This window comes from Geospiza fortis, unplaced genomic scaffold (assembly GCF_000277835.1).
Source record: "Geospiza fortis unplaced genomic scaffold, GeoFor_1.0 scaffold195, whole genome shotgun sequence".
In the NCBI taxonomy this organism is placed as follows: Eukaryota; Metazoa; Chordata; class Aves; order Passeriformes; family Thraupidae; genus Geospiza; species Geospiza fortis.
In genome coordinates, this window is record NW_005054324.1 from 4,092,588 (window position 1) to 4,119,138 (window position 26,551).

Below are 26,551 nucleotides of genomic sequence, written 5' to 3' on the forward strand. Positions count from 1 at the left end.
TTTTACTACCCCATCCTTTCCATCTTCTCACTCACAAGAAAATTCCAGGCAGGAAACAAATACATAGTAACAGGAGTCCTTACTGCACTGCTAGAGGATAACACTGGCCTTTTGAGAGACAAAGGCTGAGTATCGTCTAAGCTTCCCTAAACCATTTTCACTTTTCTATAAATAAAGCTGCTTATCACTGTACTTAAGCTTCAGGAACTTTAATTAGACCAAGAATTCCTCTAATGATTAGATAAAGGCTGTTGCAGTGGACTGCTAACAGTCTTAAATGCAATAGGATCTTTCCTCCCTTTTCCTCCTTACAAGAATCTTGGGAAAGTAACTGCTATCAAATAAAAAAAAGGTTCCTTTCAAAAGCATATTTTGACCTTCTGCTTATGAAGTGGAAAGAAAAAGATTATATACCTCAGCTCATCCTCCAAAGAACAATTCCAACTTTGCCCCGAGCTTAACGCTGAGAAATCAGATAAGCACTAAACCCCAAAACAAAGTGTACACCAGGTAACAGTTTGAAATGCTGGACTCTTCAGATGCTTTAGGAGAGAGAAGCAAACTTCTGAAGTATCCTGAACTCAAACTCTATAACATGCAGGACAAAGATTTACATCAGTATAATCCAGATTCAGTAGGAGCATCCACTGACAAGAGTTAATTATTTAGAACTTCTTCTAGAATCTTTATTAATGATCCCATGCTTGTTTGACCTTGAAATGTTGCTGGTTTATTGCACTTGCCTGCAGCAGTAGCTGTTTCCAAGGAGGCTGCTTAGCAGCGGTGAGATCTGCCAGGAGGACGGGGTGTCACATTCTTACTCATTGTGTTTACTCAACAGCACAATCCAACTTTCCAGAGACATGAAACTTCTGCGATTTGACAGTGGCTATTTACTGCTTTGTGAACTTGGCCAGGTGGCCACAGTCACTTTTAAAGTGTGTAATCAATCTACAGATCTATTTTAAAACCTGTGCCGCAATCAGCACTTAAAAACCACACAGTTTTACACTAGTTGGGTCAAATTAATTTTATTATGCTTCATGATGAATTGCCACCAGTGCAACATCCTATTCACTGTACATTTCAAAAATTCACATACTAAAAATTTCAGTTTGATAAATGGAAAACTGAATGATTGAGAAGTTCTTACGAATTTCATACGTACAAGTGGCTAGCTGATATTGTCTATGCACATAGAGTGTTGAGATACAAAAGCCTCATGCTAGTTTGTTAATTGCTAAGGCTATCTGGACAGTCAATTAACCAGAATATATAAGAGGCCTTCATTACAATGTTTAGCAACAATGCACCAGTATCATGAAATGCTGTCTTCTGCTCGGAGCGAAAGTGGCAGAGTGCTGAAGCATGCAGCTATGACTAACTTAACTGCCATCGCAGTCTGTATGCCTGAAATTTATCATGAACAAACACTACTTGAAAGTAAATATTAACCTGGACACCACAGGTGTGAGTGTACTTTTTATATGAAGAAATAGAAAACCCAAAAACTTTCTTTGGCCAGTATCTACGAATCAAAGTTTTATTCAATAATGCAACTTCAGAGCTCCCCAAATCCAGAATAGAAATTTGATTAATGAACTGTGATGCTTAATTATTAACTATATTACAGAAATTCCAATCCTGGGAACATAACAGCTAAACATATCTAGTAAGTAGCATGTTAGGAAAACCTCTAGGCCTCATCTGCTTAATTTTAAAATGCCCTATATGCAATAAAAATAAGAGTGCAGTGCCAGAAGTTATATGAAAGCCATACAAATATTTTCCTTATACACAAGTTGCTAACTCCACTGCCATTAGCTACACCAGGCTGCACTTGCACTTGATCCAAAGCTCAAGCCATTACAGCAGCAAAGCTAGCAGGAAGTGTTTCCAGCAGCAGAGGCCAATGAGAAAGTTACTGCAAGAAAATGAGACCACTTGGCAATTTTTTTCCTCAAGTTATGTGCTTAAATTACTCTTGGAAGGAAGTTAGCATCCTCTGAATAATTTAACTACAACCTTACCTTTCCCACTACTTTTCAGCAACTTTCTTTTCTCCTCCTACAACTAAATTAATTTGCTAAAGACTAGGTTATAACTGGGTTAGAAATCCAAGTCGTATCATGCAGGTCCAGCCTGTCAAGATCAGGTCAACACTGGGTTTCAGTCAATACTTTTCTGATAACTTAAATTTTATTTGATACCCTGACTACAGTCAAAGACCCAGGACACTATGCATTAACTACACTCCAAATGTAACTGACTTTAATGAACATCTGTGTCCGATAATGTGGTTTTTAAAAAGATTTTCTACCTGAAAATTACAGTAAGTACAGTAATTAATGCTGCAGATATTAAATACCCACTTAGCATAGATTAGTATTTCTTAATAGGCAGATGTGCCAATGTTTACTGCACTACAAAGTACAACGTATATAAATGTGCAAGCTGTGAAATGAAAATCCCATGTTCTGTCCACTTATTCAAATACTATTCTTGTGAATCAGGTTCTTGATCTTCATCACAACCCTTGGTCTTAAAGCCAACATATGAAGACAAAATACTGCCATAAAGTTCAGTACTTTACACTCCATAGTGTATAATTCTGAGTTAATGAGACTTGCCAACCTACAGGATGTAGGATTGGTGTTTCAGCATCTGCTGTGTACCATAAAGCAAAGACTGCAAAGTAATACCACTTGTGTTTATTAGTACACCAACGTCCTACAAATTTTAAAAGGTAATTAAATACTATTGAAGCAAGCCTTAAATGCAGCCCTTCAGCCTAAAAACCAAAAAAATTGATTTAAAAAATAGATCAAACTGTAGCGATTGCCAGCCTCCAGTACAGCCCCCAGTAATTTAGACATCTTCATTCTGAAAGTAAGAGCAGGGAAGGAAAAAAAAAAAAAACCCAACCAAAAAACCAACCAACCAACCAACCAACAAAATCCAACCCCCCAGAAATCCCCCAGAAACCCTCCCTAAAACCCCAAACCAAAACAAACCAACTGAAAGTTGAACTTGTTTGCATCCAAGTTGCCTTTACCACTATGACAATACAGAGCCACCCTGTTTAACTTCAGATAGAGGTCCCCACTGAAGAATTTAATTTCTACTGCTGTTCAATAGCAGTCAGTACTATAGTTAGGACAAGGTAATTTTCACAACTAGCTGTGCATTTCTGCAGTGCTTTTGTGTTATGTAAAGCATACTGCTAAGATTTGACCTGCAATGTTTTGATGTATTTGAAACCATGCAATAGTATAAATCAGCCTCAACATTCATACAGCATTTCATTTGAAATCAAGGGGCTAAATAAACTAAGACCTGCATCACTTAAAGAACATAGTGCTATACTAGGCTTTAATAAGAAAATTTAGATACAGAAAAAGTAGGGTATGAAAATAGTGTTTTCCTTCTTGCATTATAACTAAATTACATTAAGGTTTTTGTCAGTCTCACATATTACATTTAAACTCCCTTATTGATGGAATGGAAAGTATTCACATGTACATTATCATCCAGGTGTAAACTTGCACACATTAACAGGGAGTAGCTTTGTAGAGGATTATGACAAACCTTTACAGATTAAATGAGGTATTGCACAGATTAATAAAAAAGCAAAAGGCAACAAAAATATACAGCAAATTGGTAGAACATTTACATGATAATTTTACAGAATCCATAGACAGAAAGCAGTGTTTAGTATATCATTCACCTTAAAAAATATATATATAATAATATATGATCAATCATCCCATTCGTCATCATCCTCAAAGTCTTCTTCATCATCTTCATCCTCATCTTCATCTGTAAGATAGGAGAAGCAAGTCACTTGCATGCACAGAATTAACATGACAAAGTATTACTGATTTCTATCACAATTTTCTGAAAAGAGAACCATCACTTCAAGGTCGTCATGACAATACATTTAGTAATACTCTATTTTAAGATTGCTAGACATGACATCCAGTTCAGATAGTTACTCGCTGGAAGTGAAATCTAATTTGTTTCTTTACTCACTCTTCTTCACAAAGGAAAAATATGTTTTGTTCACAAAGAGAACAAGAATCAGAAGCTCTTGTTTAACAGTTACTATTTATTACTGTTTCTTAAAGAATGTGCAAGTTGCCAGCTTGTTCCAGACTGGGTATTATACTTGAGGAACAGATTAATTTCTGGAATGTAAGAACTGCTTCCCCAGGTTTGTTACATAATGGAATTTGTTTACTTTACAAGCAGGTAAAAAGTCAGCCCTCCAAAAAAGGTCTGGTGAGTTAAAGACCATTGTGGATACTGGAATATTCAAAGCTGTGTAATGAACATCAACTTCAAAGTCAATGCTTGTTGACTTTATTCAGCCTTCCATTTTTTTTATATGCATCATTTAAAAATGTACCCTGATAAAATTAAACTACTTATTTGTTGGACAAGAGCATTTCCTTCCCATAGGGAAAAACTGTAAGGGAGCATTTAGCTCCCTTCAGGTATTTAATTTCTGTTAAGTACCAAAATTGGCAATTACCACATAGGGCAGCATATCAACAAACCACAGTGCACTTGGTGAGATGCTCTGTAGACTGCATATCCAGTCCTGATATCAAGGCAAGCTCCAGAAATGTATCAAAGCCTGAGCAGAACAGATGTAGATGTACCCAAACAGCTGCATTGCAGCTACTGAACTACATTTATTACAAGTTGGTATTTGAGAAATGCAAATCCTCTTGCAGCCCTTATTTTTCCCAGCACTTAACCATGGGAAGTTGATTCAGTCCTGGTAGAAGCCTGGACAAGTAACACTGCTCCTTATCCAGGAGGTGGCAGCCAAAGCCCACCAGAACTGACAGCACAGGAGCTGAATGATGGCAAGAGACTTAGCATCAACAAACAGAAAGCACCAAAAACTTTCTTCCAGAATATTTTGACCACTTATTTCATCAGACAGCTAGTAAATAAAAACAAATCAGTTGCTACAACAACAAAAATGTTTTTCTAAGGATATTAACCTTGCTTAGTAACTAGTTGAGGATTACTGTGAGTTGCTAAACTCCAGTAATTCAAACCAGCATGAAGAAACCATTCAGCCCAATGCCAGGGCACTGCCAAGAGCAGTCTGCCCTGCACTATTTGCTGGAATCCATGCTTTCCCCAGCAGCATTTTACAATAAGTAGAAATCTTAACTCCTGAAAACTTGACACTGTGAGGTCAGAAAAATTCCATCAGACGTACCTGAAGAATGAATGGCTTTGCTCCTTTTCTGCATAACTTCCATTAACGCACCCACAATCCCTGAGGTGGGTGCAGGTGTAGGTGGTGCACTTTCCTGACCATCAGATACCTTGGAAAAAGGGTTACAATAGAAAGATGCCATTAGCAAAGCAGAACCTCTGTATTTTGAGACAAACTTCCTTGTACGATTGAGTTTATTTTCCACTGGAAGAAAGTGTGAAACAGCTTGTTCCTTTAACTCAAACTGCAAAATCTTTAGTAAAAATAGTCAACTTTTTTACCATATAACAGAACTGTAGTTAGTCATACCCAAGTTTAAATATTTCAGCTCTGATGAAGTGAACACGCATCTAAAAGAAAGCTTCTTAATATGGTTGTACAGGCATGACTTGTGTGGCTGCATAACCATTATTTATTTTATCTTTGGAATAGACCACAAAATATTTTTCATTGCTTGGGTTTGTAAAGTGAGTCTGCTTTGGGCTGATAATCCCTTCTGAAGTAATTAACTTCGATAATGCCTACCTCTAATGGCAAATAAATATGAACACACCCTTATACTTTTTACAGCAAAAGCCTTGAGTGCAGAGGAGTGGCAAAAAATAAGTATCAACAGGCAAAACAGTTTTTAAGAGATTATTTTTAAGATAATCAGTGGCATCAGTAAGAAACAGTAATAGCCTGTTCTGCAGCAGGGACAGCTATGGCATCTCTCATGGGCAGCACTTGTCAAAACACAAGCAGACACCTTCTTACCAGCCTCAATATTTGCAGAACACAGGTCCATCTTAAGATGAAAATAAAAACAAGTTAACAAATCTAGTGTTTGCCTTCTACTACTGTTACTCCTAAACTCATCTCCTGCAGTTTAGATTATTTAACTGAATAGTCAGGAAAGCAGCAATCTTTCACAATCCTTGCAAAAGTTCCGTACAGCCATGATACCATGGTATCATCATTGTAGGATTTACGGATTTTACTCAAAAGTGAGAATTGAGCTTGAAAGGGTAATTTCATGCACCAAAACTCATCTATAGCAAATGTGTGTGCTCTTTGCATTTTCTTAGTACTACTGTTTAGTCATGGCTTCAGAAACTCTAAAACTTACAATCCAGCCCCCAAAGCAGAGCCACATTTTACTGTTCACACTGCATTTGCAAGTCCCAAGGGAACCTGGGTGAGAAACAGCTTTTACTCACAGATTTCAACTGTATACCCTGTCGTATCTGGTCTAGCAGTGCATCTCTTCCTGAGCAGGACACTGGTCGACTGTTCTGTTCTACCTTCTTTAACTGAGCTCCTTCTCTGATTTGATCCAAGAGTGCTGCTTTGTTTCCCGCAGGAACTGGAAGCTGGTGATCAACTTCTGAAGGAAGGCCTGGTGGTGGAGGAGGACCAGGAGGGGGCGGAGGAGGTGGAGGGGGCGGAGGGACAGAGGAGCCACTTGCAGGCGGCGGTGGGGGCGGAGGAGGGCCGGGTGGAGCGGCTGAGGAATGCACGGGGGGCGGAGGAGGATACATCCGGTTGGGAGGAGGCGGGGGCACCGCTGCACCAGGTCTGGATGGAGGTGGGGGTGGAGGCGCTGCAGTGGGAGCCCTTGAAGGAGGTGGAGGTGGTGCCCCTCGGCCCCTAGCAGGGGGAGGAGGAGGGCCCGAGCTATGGGGAGGGGGAGGTGGAGGTGGAGGGGGTCCTCCTCTGCACGGTGGTGGTGGAGGTGGAGCTGAAATGAAACAAAACAACTTTGAATTACCTGCTACTCAACACCTGGAAGTCTTTCAGAGACCAGCAGAAAAAGAACACAGGCTGTGCCTTGCCTTTTGCAAGGATCTCTGTGCCTGTGCAAATTTTACCAATTCTGGATTAAAATGGATACAGCTGAATATAAGCTATGCCTTTTCACTATTTCGCTAACCAAGTGAAATACAGCCTATGTCAGTTTTATATTTTGTAAAAGAGTCAACCACTGCAGGAACCAGGTACAAGACTTAGAATGACTGATTAAAGTTCAGAAGAATCCTGTAAAATTTTGTTGAGCTAGGACACAACAAAAGAGAAAAACTTTTCAGAAATTCACTAAAGTGAAATACAGAATTTCCACTTTCTAATCTATCCATTATTTTAAGTAATTACAGAATCAAGCATTTTTTAAAGCAGTATCTTCTAGTAACAACCCCCTCCCCCCCAACACTAATGCATTATAATGCAGCATAAACTGACTCTCAGTCTCTTTTACTGAAAATTACTTCCAACAGTATCCTTATGGCAGGGGTTGTCAAAAGGAAACAACTTTAGGGCTACACACAGGATCATTTCTCTGTGAAGTGGCCTTGAAATGTACTTGCTCTGCTAATGGCATTTTAAGTAGCACTGTTTCATTTCCTCTTCCATTAAACATCTAATGGCTCATGGTACTTTAGGTTGTGTGGTTGTTACACATAACTACTTAATAATCCAGGTGCCATCGTATAACTGAGAAAATTCATGTTTGATTTCACATGCTTTTATAACAAAAAGGGTATTACACTCAGAAGATACTTCTCTACCTGTTCTGTTATCCCCTTCACGTTACTGGCAAAGAAAGCAGTGGCTTACTGGCTGCACTGGCATAGAATAGGGAACAGCCATAAAATAAGATTTTGGGGAAGCAGGAGTCACTAGTACCTCAATGCCTCCTTCCTTGCTTATCTTTAGAAAAAGATACAACTCTTAAAAGCACGTATTATGTTCTTAAGTTCTACGAGTTGCTGAATTTTTTCTACCCCTTCACAAGAACAACATGGAGAGAACTGGATCTGAAATACCATGTATTTTCCAAGAGACATACTGCTAACATTCTTGATTTTAAAGTGCCATTTTTGGCTGGAATGGCTGTAGTTCCGCTTAGGGCCACTGGAGGGCGGTGTTACCAAGTGCCACAGACCGCCAAGCGCTGCAGACGGGTTCTTGCAATACTGAGAAAATCGGCGCGGTTGTGGCTCCAGAGTCCTAGGAGTATTCCCCCTAGACTTCTAACACAAGGTTTAGGTTTTCCTGTTGGGAAATCGTTTATTCGCATTATAACTAGAGAGATATGCCACATCCAATCTGTGGGAACAGCATTCTGCACTCAGCTGTAGTGAATTGAGGGAGGAGCAGCAAGGAGAGAGCACTATTAACATACCCTCTCTCCCTTCCCCCTCAAACAGATGGTACAAGCAAAGCCAGAAAGTAATTTTAGTTTTTTTATAAATGCACACTAATCTGTACACTGATATTAACAACACAATTTTTACAATCACCTATAAATGGTACAGTCACCTAGGGAAAGGGCAGGGAAAACAGGAAAATAATTTCCATCTCAGCAGAATGGCTTTTCTGCAACTCTCTAGTCAGTATGCTAGCAGGGTGAGTATGTAAGCACAGAAATTCTTGCAATAAACACAGAAAAATGTTTTTCAGTTGAGAAAGAACACTTCAAACAGCAGTCAAGCCCATACATCAAATAACGCAGTAGTGGATAAACCCACTGAAATATTCGAATATTTTATCTACCTCTCTAAAGAAGCATAGAGGTAGATTATTATCATGCATATTATAGGTGAGGCAGTTTTTATTTTAATTGCATACATGCAAATGGTCATAATGTGAAGTTAACACATAAAAAATAGAAAAACAGGCATTTAAAAAATATTTTAAGCTAGTCATAAGACTCCAAAGCAAGTCTCCTCAATGCAGTTTTAAAGTTAGCAATATGGGATCAACACCCTTGTAAACATTTAAACAGAGTTAAGATTCTATAGAGAAGGTGACAGATTTCTTACTGAGAAAAAAATTAATAATTGGGAGTTTTGTTTGCAATTTAACCAAGAAGTTCAAACATAGCTTTTAATATTGCATTCAAACTGGTGCAGACTAAGGCATCGTCTGGGAAAGAAATCACACAACAGCATGGATACTTTGAAACATATGCTTAGATGCTGGCTCAAGTACATACCGCTCCACCGAGGGGGACCTAAGAAATAAATGTAACAAGTCATTGTACCCTGATTCTGTATCTCTTCAGTCACTGAACAACTTACTCACTGCTTTCAAAGTGTTGTAATTTCACTTTAGATAATTTTTCTCTTGAGAAGAGCGCTAAGCAAATTTTTGAAAGTTTGACACTGGCAGTGTAATTTTAAACTGACTTGCTTTCTTCCACTAGATAATGCATCAGCTGAGATCACATTTAAAGGTTAGGCGGGCAGCAGCATATTTGAGAATTTTTTCCCAGCAGAAGCATGCTCAAAACTAGTATTTTTTATTTCAAATTAGAAAAAAATTAACTTCAAAAAATATAAAAATTGCGGGTCTTTTGCTGTTTCAAGGCTCTCTACAGAGTTCTGCCAGGGTAAACAAGCAGCACACATATATGTCAGCCATCTACTATCAATACAGCTGACAACAGCATTATGTCTTCCAACATTTTCATTTATTTATAAGATTGAGATTATAAATAAATATTTAATGTACACAGTCTGAAAAAGCTGTATCAAACATACTGTGTAACTTTGCATTCAGACTAAGTGCTGCTGGAAATTACTTAATTGGCATAAATATCCTTACTCCTCAGGGACAAGTACTCTCACGGGTCATGCCTGAACGTTTTTACATAGTGTACAGTGTGTGGAAACATGATCCAGTGCAACTGCAGTGACATGAAGCCCAGAGAAGAGAATCAAAAACTGCTCACCATCAACAGTTTCTACTCTAATCTTTAAGGCAAAAAATATCCTGTTAATTTTTACATGGAAGTGAAAGGAATCCCACCTTGTCTGCGCAGCTCATTTTTAACAGCTTCCACACCTCCTGTTTTCTCAATGAAATCATATATGACCTTTGAAGTTTCTTTGTCTTTCAGTTGAGCCTCTGAAATTCCACACAGATCAAACAGATTTTTCAGTTCCGGGTCTAAGTTGTTCACCTGCAAGTGAGATACACTGCTTTTAAGTTGAAATGTGGAGATAGTTTTAAAATATCATTTTTATGAGGGAAAAAAAAATACCCACAAACCATATAGCTAAAAGGAACAGCAAGGTGATGCATATGCCTCTGAGTTGACTTTTCAAATCAGAAAGTTCTACTTTAGGAGAAGTACCCTGCATGAAAAACTGAAGGTTTTGAATCTTTTCCCTCTCTCAGTCCCCCTTGGCTATTCCTTTCTATTCCAACATCTCTCTGTTTACATCACATCATAAAATCCCAATTTATAACTATTTAATGTACAGTTAACTTGTTCTTTAATGCAAATCTTTAGTGCAAAAAGTCTCTAAAGTTTAAATCATTGTCTTCAGCAACTTATTAAATTACTTACATCAAAACCTGTGTTTGGATCCCAACCAACATGTCCAATGTGTCTAAAAAAAGCAGAAAAGTCCATTTAATCAGCATAAAAAGGATCTTGCTAACTAAAATAAGAGGACACCAAGATAACCAGAGATACCAGCTTCTAAGTGATTCTTATTCCTCAGTGCTCCACTTGAGAATGGAATAGTAAAATGTCTTTATTTTCATTTTTTGTCTCATGTCCAGAAGACAAAATGGAGATTTTCTCTCCTTAGGCTACAATCTGTGGCAAAACACGAAGGCTTCATGCCACCTTGTGGTGCATACAGATAATGATGGAAGGACTGCTCAGAGATCAAGGAGTTTTGCCTTTACACAGCAACTGGACCTTGAGCTATTGCCAAATTTTCCAGTGCCATGCAGCTGGAAAGCCTCATTCTCCCTGTCACCACTGTATATATCACCCCTTTCCCATTCACATCTTTCAAAGGTAAGTCAGGACTGTTTTCAGCTGCCATCTTCCTAAGCTTCTAGCAGCCATTTCATGTGGGTACTGAAGTATTATTTTATGTCATGCTATAACCAGTTAGAACACAGATGAGTTTTGTGCCCCTCCAAGCTACTTGACAATACTGCTATTGGATATGGAAAAGAGAACCATAATGTTACCAGGACTCCACATTTGCGATTCTTTTCACACACATTGACTTCTAGAAGGAAGATACAGTTTTCAGGAAGTTCAGCTCAGAGTTATAAAAAATACCAGGTCAGCTGTTAGTAGCCAGTGCAGTCTAGGCTACAACTGTTAAATTACTAAGACTGTTTGGCTGCTGTTAAACAGTGCCTTGCACAACAGACCTTGTATTCTTGCTGTTTGTATCAGCAGCACAAGTTTTCTTCATTAAAATACTGAAGTACAATGATCAGTTTTGGTTTTGATATAACTATGACTAGTTAACTACTTATTTTAAGAAGCAAGAAAAGTAAAAGATTTGATTTAAAGGGAAATTATGCCATAAAAAAGGAAAACCAATAATGTCCTTGTTTTGCCTAATTATTTAAATGCCTTTAACTAACTACCAAAATATGGGATGATTTGTTTACAGAATTCTGAATGCTAAGATACAGCTTGCTTCACATAAATTAGACATGCATTTCCTAACATGGTCTCACAGCTGATCACAACATATTAACCTGGCATATGTAAACTGACATTAGTTTACCACTAATACGATCTTACCCACATATTTGTGCACATCTGTGTGACTCGGGATGCTCTTTGAAGAGGCTGTGAGCATACAACTCAATTTAGTACACTTAATTGACTCTGAAGTTTTATATGCCATAGTCTTAGCATTATTTTTTGTTCATTTTTCACCCTTCAAAGTAAATTACTTGTACACACTGACTATAACACGTTTTCACACTTCTTTTCAATGCAAATACATATTATCAGATAACCCCAAGTCTTATGTTACTCAGAAGAATGTATACAGTACTAAGTTACATTCATTTTGAGTACAGACTGTTGTTTTTTTCTCAAAACACTAAAACTCTGTATCTGTCTAACAAAAGACATTCAAAAATTTTATCTACTGATTGCAACTTTGATCTGGCATAAACAGTGACCATGTTGGTCTTCACAAATATCATAGCACAAATGATACAAGTTATCATACTGGCTTATTTGCCTAACAATACCAAATGCCAGTTTCCATATGTTTGTACAAAATCAGCAGTTAAAGTAAGATGACAAATAGCTGTTGCACTCTACAGGAAACTTAAACAGACCTCAAGCCAAAAGGACTTTCAACAGACTTCTTTTGTAAAGGGTCACCATTTACAATTTAAGGTTACATTATATGATACCGGAACATATCTTTTTTGAATGTCATTAAGTATTTTATCACCTTACTCTCAGCTTCTCTAAGTCACAATCTGATAGACTTCATAAACAAAGTCTCAAAGTAATTTTATATCTATGCTGCTGCACAACCCCTTCCACAAACTCCTAACAGAGGTCTGACAGGTTAATGCAAATTTTGTCCACATATGCTCAAGTCTGCATCAGTACAGTCACAACAATGACCAGCTACCAAGCACTCCTCTTTTTTGTTTCCCTCTTCCTTCTTTTCTGTGTTTTCCCATTCAAGTGACACTAACAGATGCAGCACTTCACTGATACTCAGATCAGTAAGAACAAGGTTGATGCCTGAATTTTCTAAGCAGAGTTTGTTTAGGGAAGTGTTTTAGCCCACCTCTTTTATGTTCCATCCACTATCCCATTCTACAGAGCACTGTTCCAAAACACTGTGCCGTAATGTTACTGTAACTAGGAATGCCAACATTACTTTAATGGAATTATTTTCTGGGAAAACACATCAGTGTAATGATGCAACATACCACTTCAAAAGAATAAGGCATTCACTTGGCATGTAAACTTCACACTGCTTTTCTCATACTTCACAGAAACTGATCTCTTGTAACTAACTCAAGCTCTAAGTTCCTGTTTCTTCAGCAAATACAGTACTTTTAAAAGGCAGAAGATTATTACAACAATTAATGTCCAGTAAAGCAACAGTTAATTGAGTAAAGTGACCAAAACCAAGTTTAATGAAAGTGAAGCTCAAAGTGGTAGATCGTAACTACTCCAAAAGATTAAAGATACCTAAGAAATGACAATAGGAAAAATTTCTGAAGGATGTATGCTGTACTTTCATCACAAGATACAGCTCCCAGCCTACAGAACAGAAAGTTTGTAAACAGCCAAAGATGAAATCATGGCAGTTAATTTCTGCAGTTATGACAAGTCAGGACACAAATGTGTATTTCACATGACAATGCACAGCTAAATATGTGCAGGTGTAGGAATCACAGTGTTAAAAGGGTTGACCACTGAGGCTGAATATGAGTCTTCACTGAGCTGACAACTTCAATAAGGCACCTCTATGCAGTTGAAGCCTTTTCTAAGCTGATAGCTAATTACTTTTTGTTCACTGCTGCAGGAAAATCCTCATCTGCGTATAAGCTAACCTTCTTTTAAACCCCACAGCATTCCAGCTAGCTTTGACTTAGTTCAGGTTACACAGGTTCAAGACATGGCCATTTTCAAGTGTAACTGACACACACAAAAAAAAATTAGAAAAGAAAAATGCCAACATCCCTCCCAACCACCCCAAGCAACAAAATTCCCACCCATCCAAAACCAAACTCAAACTCAAGAACATACTTACTGGAAATTAGATGGAGTTCCAATATCTGCCTTTGTCAATCTTCTCTTTTTAGTCTTTCCTTTCTTCTTTTCTTTGGTATAGGAAATATTGTTGACTTGCGGAGTATAAAATCTGTTAGTTGTAATTTCAGGGTTTTTGATATCAACAGTTGCCATTGGTAGATTTGGGCCTGTGAAAGTAAAGTACATGATTTTTCCTACTGGGTTTCACCAATGGCATGTTCAATCCACAAACTTTGGGAGGTTTTTTTTGACCTGTAGAATACTTGTATTCAAGCTGTAGCTTCACATGCCACATGCATGCAGATGGGTTCTGGATGTCAGATGCATAAACTAAGATACTTGATTAAAAAAAAAAAATGTTGCTAGAGCACAGCAACAGGAATATTTTCTGAACTACAACTTCAGAACACCTGGCATGATGAGACACATTAAGATACAACATAGCTACAGTCCTAGATAAGATCAAAGATGTGACTCTCATAAACAGTTAGACCCAAAGAGCCACCTGGGCAGCATACTAAACTGATCTTTCAGGACATAGAACCTTCCTTTAATAAACCCCAAGTGGGAATGCTTCCTGCCATCACACACACACACAACCTGAACATTGCAACGGCTTCAAAAGGCTGCTCTGGACACACTACTGTCTTCAAATACAGGAAAATATCTGTGGAACAGTTCAGGATTTCTTATGTCTTATTCTTTGACAGGTTTTCAAAACAGTGAAGTCCCAGATAAACAGCTTGCAGAGACAGTAAAAAGAGCACTAGAAATACAGTTTGTAATCTTTGTGTTTCTCATGCATTCTCAAACTTTGCTTTTAATTATAAATACTTCTGAATTATTATTTTAGTTATTTAAAATGCATCTGAATTATACTCCTGCTAATTTAAGCATCTTAATATTATGTTACTTGCATAATGCTAGCAAACCAACATACCTAGCACAATGTTCCACTCAGGTTTTTTAGCTTTGACAGAAGATAAATCCTCACATAAGCAAGCGATAGCAGCACTTAAATACTAAGAGGCAATTTATGCATTTATCATATACATACATATATACACAGGTGTATTTTTATAGAAACCTACAAAAAGGGTAAGTAATTTCAGTTTTGGAAGAATGAGATTAAGCAGGTCATTTAAAACCAGTTTGGCCAGAAATAGTCTGAAAGAAAACATTCCCTACTTCCCTGTGATTTAGGACCCAGTAGTTAATAACTGAACTAAAGACACAGTCTTATTGGGCAGATGATAAAAAATGTATTAGACTTTGATAAATTTGAATCTTGTTTTGACACTGTTTTTTCATAACTGCATTCAGAAAGAACCAACAAGCCTTATGTTCACAGTGCAATATAAAAATCAGAAAGGACAAGTAGACAACACAACAGGTAACATAGCTGACACTTGCATTTCAACACCTCAGGGGGAGGCACCTAGTACTGGCCAGGACAAAAAACAAAAACAGAAACATGACACTGGGCTAGACAAAACTCATCTAAAACGTACGACAACTCCAACACTCCCGTAGGAGTCTTAAAGGACAAGATTAGAAACTGCATTGAAACTGCATGAAAAAAAAACTAGAATGTTTTCTGCTAAGCAGAAATGCTTTTATCTAGAAATATTTTGATCTATACAACTGTCCTTTGAGAATACCAAAACATAAAATGACCACGTAAGACTACACAAAACAATTTGCATTGTTAAGAGTTTCACTTAAAATTAGCACTGAATTGACTAATCATCAAATATTATCAACTCTAAACTTGACAAGTTCAGTAAGATCTTCAGAATGAATTGAAAATTACAGTCCTAATTTCCTTGGTACAAAACACAACACTAGAAGTTAATCTTCACTTTAATCACCTATTGCATTTTTTGTTATATACTGCCCATTTTTACGTATTACATTTTTATTTACAGTTTCAATAGCTATACTGACATTCAAAAAAGAAACCGGTACCCCTGTAATGCTAGTGAGTTGGTGATATTCTTCTCTCAATTTCTAGCAGTCTTTGAAGTGCATCTTTCTGTATATAAAATCCTGAACTAACCAAACATGGTCAGTTGCGTGTAAAGCAGCAGCAATTTGCAAACAGAAGTTTAATTCAGCTGAGCTAAAATCAAGGACTGATAGCCTGATTCCTTGACAATAATATTCATACAAGAGGTTGCAGTAAAATTAAAGATGAAAATTTTTCTTACCGTCTGGTTTAGACCTTTGATGTCCACGAGGGATAAAGGAACCTTGGAAAGAATTGTACTCTTCTAGAACTGCCATATTTATATCCAGTAATATTTTCCCCATCATTACACATGCACCTTCCCCAGCAGGTGCAGACAGCTCAATAAACGAAGATGACAGAGGCATATAGAGCTCGTCATTAGGAAGTACCTGACAGTACAGTGGCCTTAAGCATCCACTGTTATCAATATCTGTGACATCTTCAGAAGGGGCTCCAGAGAACGTTGTACAGAACATTTTGAAATGTTAATTCTAGTCTGTATTTTATTTAGAGTCTCTCTAGGTATCTGTCCCAGACTACAGACAGCTCTACAGGATATGCAAACTGTTCTAGTTAACAGCTGAAACAAAATTCTGCCACATGGTTCCTCAAGATTCTCTCAAAATCTAATACTCTGACAAATCCTCATTTCATCCAGTACTTCACTACGAGGTCAGTTGAACCACAATAACTCTTCTTTATTTGCATAAAGAGACCTAGCAATTACAAATGAGTAGAACACAAATCCCAGGAAATTACAGACTAATACATTTTACATAACTGTTAATGCCAATTTGAGTTTAATCCTGCAATTCTACATAAAAAACCAACCCAAAACCTTAAATCCGTATCACTGAAAACATTATACAAAAGACCAAGTGCTTTTCCCATGCAGCTTCAATGTATGCAGAAAATCCAGACTAACAAGCCCCAGTAAAACAGAATTCCTCACAGTATTTCAACCATGGGTCATGTGAGTACAGAAATGTGACTGTTCTAATTTTTCAGTTTTAGAGCTAGTAATGCATTAGCACAAAAATACCAGCACAAAAAAGCAGGCATTTCATCTTTTCTTCCCAACAGAATTTCTCAGAAGCAACTGCATAGACAGTAAAATAAAAAGCAGCTGTTTTTTACATTAGATGTGTTTTTTTCCAGTTACATGCTGATAGCATGTACCTGCTCTAGTCTTAATTCCAAATACTGAAATGCAAAGTCTGAGTAGGGTGTAACAACCTGAGGCTATAATCCATGCCCTGACCACATCTTATCTGCGACTGTTGAGGACATGGCCACACAATTTCTCACCAGCAGAGAAGCCAGGCATTACAGAATTTGGTAAGATCAGAAAAAGAAAAGGTTTTGACAGGTTTTGAAAGAGTACGTGGATGGTCCAAGGAAACAGTTTATTAAAAAACAGATGCTGAAACCTATATATAACCTGAAGTGATTATAAATCTGAAACACTGAGTATAAACCCTATGTCTTCCATAGAACACTCAGGATAAATTCAGCATAGGGATAATGACTGCAAGTTCAGTATGAGAGAATTTTTCTCAGAAAAATATTGCTCCGAAGGTCTTACAGCATGAGTTATGGAGAGTATTTTAAGCACAAAAATTTTTGCAGGCTTAGTTTTCTTAAATCTTATTCTATTCAAGGATAGCAAACTAGACCAATAAATTGTTTGTGTTATAACAGAGACAAAGGCTAAATTTTTTTTGTGGGAGGTGTTACTACTTGATCACTGCTGCTGTAATTCCCATCTGCTCTGCAGACATTGCTATCAGAGATGCGCTATTTAGGTAACCAGAGCACTTAAAAGCTTTTGAAAGCTCAGAAAAGCTGGCAAGACCATCACACACGGTATTACTGTGAGTGTTTCAAAACTTAACAGCGCAGTCAAAGTTTAATCTATACTAAAAATGCCTGACCTAAACTGATGTTTGCCTGAATTTCCTCAAAACGTAAAGTTTGTGAAAAAAAGGAAAAACAATTTTTTGAGAAGTATTCCATATGAGGGAAGTTTTATCTGGGTATATAAAAGGAATCATTAGTTCCCATAATTCAGGCTTAGTTATAAATTACCTGTTTTGGTGACCTACAGAGAAATGCTTGAATGACTTGGTCAGAACAAATTTTAAGGCTACCACCTCAAACCATAAGTAGATTTCAGAAGATCAGTTGACTCTACCCTTGCTCAAGCAGCAAACACACAGATACATGCTATGACCTACATGATCTGGATCACCAACAGAAATATGACAGGACAAATCCCTTTTTAACTTCAGTGTGAATTCAGAAATCAAAAGCACCAAACTTGATATTCATTGATGCACCTTTTTCATGATTTTAGAATGGATGGTAAAAAAGTTCTGTATCGACCTGATACATAGTTTGATTCCTTCCATCAAGTTAATAAGAGTATCTCCTGAGGAACCTGTATCTTCATGCTAGTGAGACACCTTCCTGAGAGGCAAGGAGATTCAAATAACTCTTCATTCAAAAGGAGTCTAATATTGATGAACACATAACATAAACCCAAAAGACTATGTTACATGGTTAGCCAGATATACTGAAATTGAAATATTATATTCTATTAAATCCATCATTATTATTATACCTGCCATTAAGACAAATGGACTAACTTTGTACTGAGATTCGATACATGTATATTCTGGAGATCAAGCAGCAAGTGCATGCTACAAAGTCTTCTCAGTTTAGGCTGAAGGGCCCTCTCTCCTACTTGCAACAAAACATGCTTCTCCAGAAACCTTCTTTACAAATGCCAGCTAAGCCACAAAGTTTTCAAGTCACAACAAATACCAAATACCAAAGAACAGAAACAAAAAGAATACTGTAACCTCCAGTTTACTGCTTTTGTCACTACATGACTATCCTGAACAAATCTGAAACAAAGCTATAAATAAACAGTAAATGACAGCAGAAGGAAAAAAAGAAAGTGCAGTGATTCATGCAAAATCTTACCATTTGGTGGGTCTCGTCTTTTTTCTGTTGAAAAAGGAAAAGAGCCATTTAATCACAGGTATCGCAGGAAAAATTAATTCTAGTGTCTAGTGAAGCTTTCAATGACCTTGACCTCAAACTTAGGAATCTATTAAAATCCTTAAAGTCTACTTGTGCAGTTGAAAAAAAGTATTACCAAACAAAAAACCCCAATCTTAGATAACAAGCACTGATTTAAAGTGTACAAACTGAGCAGGAGCATATAAGGCAATAGCTACTGACTAGGTTTCAGGCATTTCAACTATGAAGCAGAATGAAATATTAAAAAATAATCTGTTTTAAATACAGCCTATCAAAGTAAGATTTTTGAAGCATTATGCTTTCTGATGTCCACTGAATGAAACTGTTCTTTTGTTTTTATCTGAAATGTAATTAGCACTTTTATAGAGTATTGTTCCCTTACAGAACCTAAAATTCAAATAATTTTTGCCTTACGCCTAAAAAATAGGACACATGGGGGTAAGACACTTCACGTATGTTATCCAACAGGTAACTGAACAACATGGAAAGAACTAGAATCTCAATACTAATATGATATTCTATTCACAGCACCAGTGTTTCACAGACTATGAAGAATCTGGCTTAATGATTTAAAATGTAAAGTTTTTACACCTCAATATTCTCAGCCTGTATTAAGTTCCCCTTCAAAGGAGATTTCCCTCACTTACTATTAATTCCTATCCACCCCCAGTATATATTTACACACAGTACATCTATACACACACTCTTAAGAAATTTGGATTTAGCAGCACCCATAAAGGCAAGCAGTTTAGCATCTCACTACAACAAAAGCCACAGCTCTGTAAGGATTTGGAGTATCTGTAGTCTAACAGGGGCTCCCAAGAGTTGTATAGTAAGAATTTGTAACAGGCATTTCACTTTCCAGCAAGTCCAAGAAAAATTTAACTTGTTATGTTTGTGAGTCTGGAAAAATATAAGAAGTGAGAGGGTGCCTCCACAGATGGTGCTGACCTTGTCCTAGGAATACTTTTAACCCCAAAAATATACAATCCTAAGTATACAAGGCGAGTCACCCTCATGACAGTCTGCTGATCTTCAGGAAGGAATAAAGGAATCTGTCAAGATCAAACCTTCATGGGAAAGTGATCAAAATCTGTTGAGAGTTAACTTTTGACAAACAAGCCTTCCAAAGACAGTTGATCTTTAGGTCATAGCAGGTTAGTTTCAGGTTCTCCACAGAGGTGGAGAACCTCTGCAAGGGTGCCTCAGCATAAGGTATCAGGTCTGAGGTGAGAAAAAGAAAAAAGGCTCTTTGACTAAGTACTGTGCTCTCTCTTCCTACAAGTTTCAGTTTAAAAAACCACACCTTGTACTGTCCCCAGAAAGAAAATTTAAAAATAAAAATTCACCTCCAACTCAACCTTTGGACCATAATTAGAGTTCTAGTCAGCAACTTGGAGACAGCAAAGGAGGGTGCAGAACCGGTTGCAAATCATCTGTCATAGGATGGGAAGATGGCAAAAGCAGGAAGCATTCATAGGAAGTGTTAGGTGGCCTTGAGTCAAATCATGGGAATCCTTTACAATTCTCATTATAATAAATAGTTCAAGAGAAAAAATAGTGGGAAACAACTCAAAACATTAATATACACTTCCTGTAATTTTTACTGGCTAGATTAATTTGTGGCCCAAAGAGACTAGCTCTGTTTTTCTGTGATTACCACTGCTGACAAGAAAGTATGAACTTTTGTTTCTGAAGCACTGATGACCTGATGAGAGTGGCAGGTTTCTGAAGATGAGCATGCCTACTGATCTAAAACACATGAATATCAGCAGCTGCCTATGTATAAAAAACACAGCTCCCTTCAATGAGCATTCCTGGAAATGAGAATAATCTCTGCCAAGACTTGAATCCAATGCAAGCTGAGCAGGTTAGAGATGCCCTTGTCACCCAGGCAGCAAAAACAAGAGCTGTGACCAAAGATGAAAGAAAAACACCCAAGAAAATTAAAAAAATCCTCTCCATATGAAGTACTACCTTGAAACTTATGAAGTCCATTATGAAGGTACTCGGGACCTAAAAGCTTGTGAAGGAAAAAAGCACTTTCATGGAAGGTTAACAGAGCTCCCACCCATGAGCTACAAGCAGTACATAAAATTAGTCAAAAAGCCTCCTACTTCAGAAAGAACTACTTGCAGTTAAGAACAAGTGTCTGTTTCTTTTTAGGGATGAGAAAAAGCTCAGTATATGGAGAAGGCACTTGTGTTGGTACACACATTAACATTTCCGAGGCAAGATAATAAAAATAAAAACTAATGGTATCTATGTGCAATACCTGAAGTGAAAGTGTACTACAGTGAGAAGCACTGAGAAGAGACACACTGTGTTCAGCTGTTTACTGGGGGAACTATTTGGGATTGGTTTAAGAAGTAAATGGAGAGATTATTTAAGTAAATCTACAGACAAATTAATGAATTATAGCAATTTCTTTCTAATCTAAGGTTAAGAATTTAATTGACTAAAAAAAAAAAAAAACAAATGCAAAACCAAAACCCAAAGCCCCCAAAATGAAAAGGCCAACTCAAACCTGAGTTTAGTTAGATGAAACCCCGCACTATTGTAAAGATTTAGACAAAAGATCAAAAATTCTCTCTCTACCTTAGTCCCTCATTTTTGATATTTTTTGTCCCTCACTCTACTTGATATTTTGTACATCTGCAAGCTTTTGTAGATTCTCTGTTTGGAGACAAACTTTCACCTCTCTGGAACTCCAGATGCACTTACTCAGGGGTTGTCTGTATACTGGAGTGCATTTCATGCTGAGTGAGAAAGAGCAGAACCCTGTTGTGTCTTCTCTTAGCTGTCAGACAGTATTTTGTGTACTAACCTCAGCACCAAGCCATAGCATTGTGAGCCAGAACTGCTGTTACTGCTATCTTTCAACAACATAAGTTTTGCATAAGGCTCCTGGAGAGGTCTAGCAAGCCCTGAATGGCATAACAGGCAGCTAAATGATCATATGGGGTACTTAGTTGAGTTTAAAGCACCTCAAGTGACACTGCTATGAAATGAAACATAGTTTGGAAGGCATGAAAGTAAAAATCCCGCTAAAAGAGAAAAGCATCAAAATTATCAGACTATTACCTCTGTGACTGAGAAATTAACATGTATTAATATTATAGATGATACACAACTCTGGTATCATTTGTATATATATGTATACATCTATATGTAAATTAGTATGTTTCATATAAGCATTTATAAATAAATAAACACATAAACACCAACAGCAAATCAGCTTTGATTTGAACAGTGCAAGGCCTGTTATTTTCAAAGCACAATTAAATAGTCACAAGGACAAATACAGAACTCCATCTGGTGGCTTGAGTAAGGAATCTCGTAACTATTTTAAATTCTTAGTTTGCAGCTCTTAACAAGGAAAAACCTGAAGTGTTTTGTTTTGAAGGTTATTTTTTGGTTTTTATTTCATTTTCTTTTTTAAATAAAAGCTGTCTTGAAGTTGCAAGTGTTTGGGGAGGTGGAGTTGTTTGTTAAAACAATATAGAAAGTAACACGAGCTTTAGCATACAAACAAAGGTATTAGTTCAGAAAGTAAACAAGAAAAACTTAATCTGGTCCTGTGGAAAAAAATCACTATGTGGAAGAAAAACTCTGCGAACAGAAGGTTTGACTGAACCACTATTTTCAAACAAAGTTTGCTACAGCCAATAATGCAAATATACTTCCTCCCACGTCATGTCTGTGCATTGTAGCATTGCATTTCAGACGTAATAGAGTAAAACTTCAGGAACAGTAGATGCAAAATTACTTTTGCAATGTGAGTATGAGAAACTTTATAATTGCCACTTCTAAATGATCTCCCTTCTTCTCATGAAACCTTATGAACTTATTCCGAGTTGAGGGAATCTTAAAAGAAGTCATTTAAGCTCCTGGAACAAGTGCTCTTCTCCTGAGTCACCATGTCTTGGTGAAATCCAAGTAAATACATACAGATAATGCACATTTGCAAGAGCACTTGCAAGGGCAGCTCTCCAGGATGAAGGCTTCCTCCTTCTACAGAAGCCTACGCTGCACTGCTAGTGTGACTGCAGAATGGATTACAAAAATGCATCCTGTTGTAGCTCACACACAAGTCCACCGTACATCTTACAGCAACCCTGAGCACATCTACTTGCTCCAAGCCTGTATTGTCTGTCACTTTATCCTTCACGGACATACGGCTGTCAAGACAGGAAAGTTGTTTATGGGCTCCCTGGAAAATGACCAAGACAAGATCTGTAGGAAGCCTGAGCTGCCTTTAAAGCACTAACCACATTCCCAAAGCATCTTGCAGCTGGCAAAAAGCATGCTGTGCTTCACTGGCTGTCCTGTCCTCCTAAGGATAGGATAGGCACATTATGTCTTCTGTTCTTGGCCTGAGCCAAGACCACTAGTTCTGAATAAAAGATATTTCTCTATTAACTGCTGGATCAATGCCAAAAATTCATGAACTACTGAACATACCAGATGGTAAAATTTTTGTTACAACCCACTCGGGCTGAATTTAACAAATCAGTTATAAACAGCCCAGGGCTAAAAGAGGGTTTATTCAAATATGAAAACAACTTAGAGAAAGATTTCTAGTTTTCCCTATGTCAGCTTACGATTTTTGTTTCCCCCAATCTGTATTTTCAAATCACAACCTTGGGCTCTCAGCTTACACTTATGGAACAGAACACCAAGGTGAGTTGTTTCAGAAAAGTACTAACTTTTGCACACTAGAGAACAAAGAACGGTTTAATAGCATAATTACTTCAAAATATAAATAGGGCAGTAGTGCCTCCAGTGGCTTTCAGACATAGCAGTAGCTTCCTGCCTCCCCCCCAAAATAACATAAACAAGCCTGAATTTAAGATTAATTTGAATATTTACCAGATTTTCTCTGCCGTCGTCCAAGTAAATCTGTTACTGTTTTGCGGAAAAGTTTAGCTTCTTCTTCATTAGCAAAATTAAGACCAACTTGACATGTCTGAAAAACATTAATATTTCCCCCCCATGACTAAGAAAATGTTTTAAAGGCTTTCTTAAATATTGTCTTACACCTTTCTAAAGGTCTAACAAGAAAAAAATCACCGCAAATTAGGAACCAAATGTTAGTGCAACATTGTATCTTAGGAACCTCTGTCTACTAATCAAGTTTCTAAAGATCACAGAGAAGAGATATAAGCAAAATCTTGTAGCTTCAAATCAAAGAGGGGAGGGGAATGGAAAATTTGTGCTTTAAGAATATACGATATGTCATAAATCTTATCTGCAAGTCAAAATGCAATTTCATTAAAGTAATTTGAAAATAAAGAACGACATTTTATGCTTCTGTACTACATATTAAATTTTCTAGTTGAGATATCACAAAAATTCCTTTAATAAATAAGCTTTTACAAAGAATTCATAGGATTAGTTAATAATCTCAGTTACACTAAAAGAAAATACTGTTCAAACTAAAGGCATTTTAAAATAGGTATTCAAAGACATTGAGACTCACATCTCCAGCAAAGGTATGAAAATATCCTCTAGGACTATTATATACAAAGTTATTGTACAGCTCCTGCTCCCACAATAATTTCCCATCCTGAAAAGAAGAAAACAAATAAAAAAGACTATAAAACTTCAGATAAAATTGCAGTGTTTAATTTCTTTTACAACAGAACCTATTAAGAATTAAACACAGCATAGCATTAAACATTTGCCTTGCTATTATATTAACCCAACGGATAAGCTCAATCAAAACCAAGTACACCAGAGCTTGTGGAAGGGCTGTGAAGGCCTATTCCATTGGGTCACTGTGTTCTGTTCAAATTCCAGGGCGCTTCCAAAAACTTCTTTCAAGATCTATAATCCTGCAACAGTGATACTGAAAGCAGTAATAGTGACCAGTTACAAGAATACAGTGACAAAACAGCAACTGCAATAAAGGAGACTTCCAGTCTCCTGTTCTTATCTCAGGCTTGAAAATAGTTAACTAAAGAGAACAAAAATCTCACCTTTTTAAAAAGTCTCACGTGTTTAAATGACATTATAGTTCAGCACCCAAGGAAGAGGTTTCTGACAGAATCTTAACAATCAAGTGACCAAATCAAAGTCAAATGCAAGTGCCAACTGGCAATACTGAACAAATCTGAGAGACTTCAAGCACTGAATGCTGACAGATAAGGAGCTGCTTCCTGGCTGCAGAGATAATGGGAAGCTTTCCAAAGTCTCAGCACAGTAAGTAGGACTTAGGTTTCTCAGTATCATTTTTGTTACAAAAACACATCTTGGATGCTTTGTCTCTCAGTTCCCACTCTCTTGATTTTAATATTATAATAGGACAAAGATCTTCATTATGAGTCTATTTTTTGTGGAGGGGGAATGAAAGAAAAAGCAACCCACCCCACCCCCCAGAAAGTCAGAACACACAACTTGTTTATCCTGCAGTTTTCACATGCACCACACACTGACCAAAAAGATTGTTTCCATCTATACATAAGACAGCATCTATTTCTTTAAACTATCCAAAGTAATGACACCCACTAGACTTTTGATAGCTATCCATATCAGTGACACTATACTAATTTCCACTAATGTGACTAATCAGATCTGGAGGACAGCTTCTGAGAGCTGTAAGAATAGTTGATATTTATTTCATACATTAAAGATGACATATGTGAAATTGTTTAAATTTAGAGTACCTGAAAAAGTTATAATTAGCTATTGGTAACAACTGCAAGTGCACAGCTTAAAGCACAACCACTTGAGAATTTGTATGAGTGCACAGCTACAACCTAACTCATTGAATTCAAAATGGAGAATGAATACAACCAAACTTAAAGGTTCTGAAAAAGAAAAAGAATGCTTACCTTAATGTCAAATATTCTGATAAAATATGACCTCTGTGGATTGTCCTTTACAAGGCAAGCTACACCACAGCACTTCTTTGACCACATGGCATTGCGATCTGCTGCGTATATCTGAACGACTGCTGAAGACATCGTCTAAAAAAGAAAAGGTAGCTATTACTTTTAAGGAAGAAAAAGAACTATAAATTCTGTAACAACCTTTCCCAAAGCATCTCTTAGATTTGTTCCTTGCTCTAGGCAGCAACTTTGCTGATTTCCCAGGTAGTTAACACCATAAGGTTCAAATGACCCCAAATCACTTCTGTGCTTTAGATTTTCACTTCTATGCAAGATTTAGACACCTTAGGAACCCAAATGAACTTACTATTCTTTTTCATGAAAAACAGCAAAGAAATTTTGCCTCTAGGAAGCAGATCAGTAACTATGGTGGTCACACAAAGTAGCCCTACTGTGCAAGGAAATGTCTGTTTAATACTTCAAACTGAATACAAACACAATACTCAAGATGAAACAGTACATTGCACAGTTCCTGGACACACTCCTGGGTACTGGAATGCAACTGGAAGACATTGCTTAATTGTTTAAGTGGTCTCTGGCACAATTTTAACCTATGCCAACTAGCAAACTCCAAAAATTCCTAGGCACAGTTTGAGAATTCACATGAGCTAGGCTCATTCCCAGCTGGCAACCAGAAACTGTCCAGTTTTCAAACTGAGAGATTCTAATAAGAGATGAAGAGTATTCCAAACCAGATTGCTTCAGTCGCTAGAACATTCTTGAGCATACTTTCTAGTATATATGTTTTACCTTGAGAGTCCCATAAGGAAAGGAAAATGGAAGCCCTCAGAGAATATTTAACAGCCAAGTCATAGGGACAT

General features: G+C 37.2%; 1 protein-coding gene across 2 annotated transcripts; it reads right to left on the reverse strand.

The window, feature by feature from the left end:
• Positions 1–1,015: 1,015 nt before the first annotated feature.
• On the reverse strand, positions 1,016–25,808 carry WASL (WASP like actin nucleation promoting factor). Of its 2 annotated transcripts, XM_031056913.1 has the most exons (11): positions 25,674–25,808; positions 24,320–24,406; positions 23,710–23,806; positions 18,778–18,801; positions 15,989–16,030; positions 13,777–13,945; positions 10,572–10,614; positions 10,028–10,181; positions 6,439–6,959; positions 5,240–5,348; positions 1,016–3,819 (listed from the first exon to the last, which is right to left on the reverse strand). In XM_031056913.1, the coding sequence occupies exons 1-11, from the start codon at positions 25,803–25,805 to the stop codon at positions 3,758–3,760; spliced, it is 1,440 nt and encodes a 479-aa protein (XP_030912773.1). In that variant the 5' UTR covers positions 25,806–25,808; the 3' UTR covers positions 1,016–3,757. The 2 variants fall into 2 exon arrangements, with proteins under 2 accessions (XP_030912773.1, XP_030912774.1); XM_031056914.1 differs by lacking the exon at positions 15,989–16,030.
• Positions 25,809–26,551: the final 743 nt, after the last annotated feature.

Excerpts from the sequence above, each read along its gene's own strand:
- WASL (XM_031056913.1), bottom strand. The coding sequence starts at position 25,805 with ATGTCTTCAGCAGTCGTTCAGATATACGCAGCAGATCGCAATGCCATG. Across the intron at positions 24,407-25,673 it reads TCAGAATATTTGACATTAAG|GATGGGAAATTATTGTGGGA; the intron begins GTAAGCATTCTT and ends TCTTCTTTTCAG. Across the intron at positions 10,182-10,571 it reads ATCCAAACACAGGTTTTGAT|GTGAACAACTTAGACCCGGA; the intron begins GTAAGTAATTTA and ends TCTCACTTGCAG.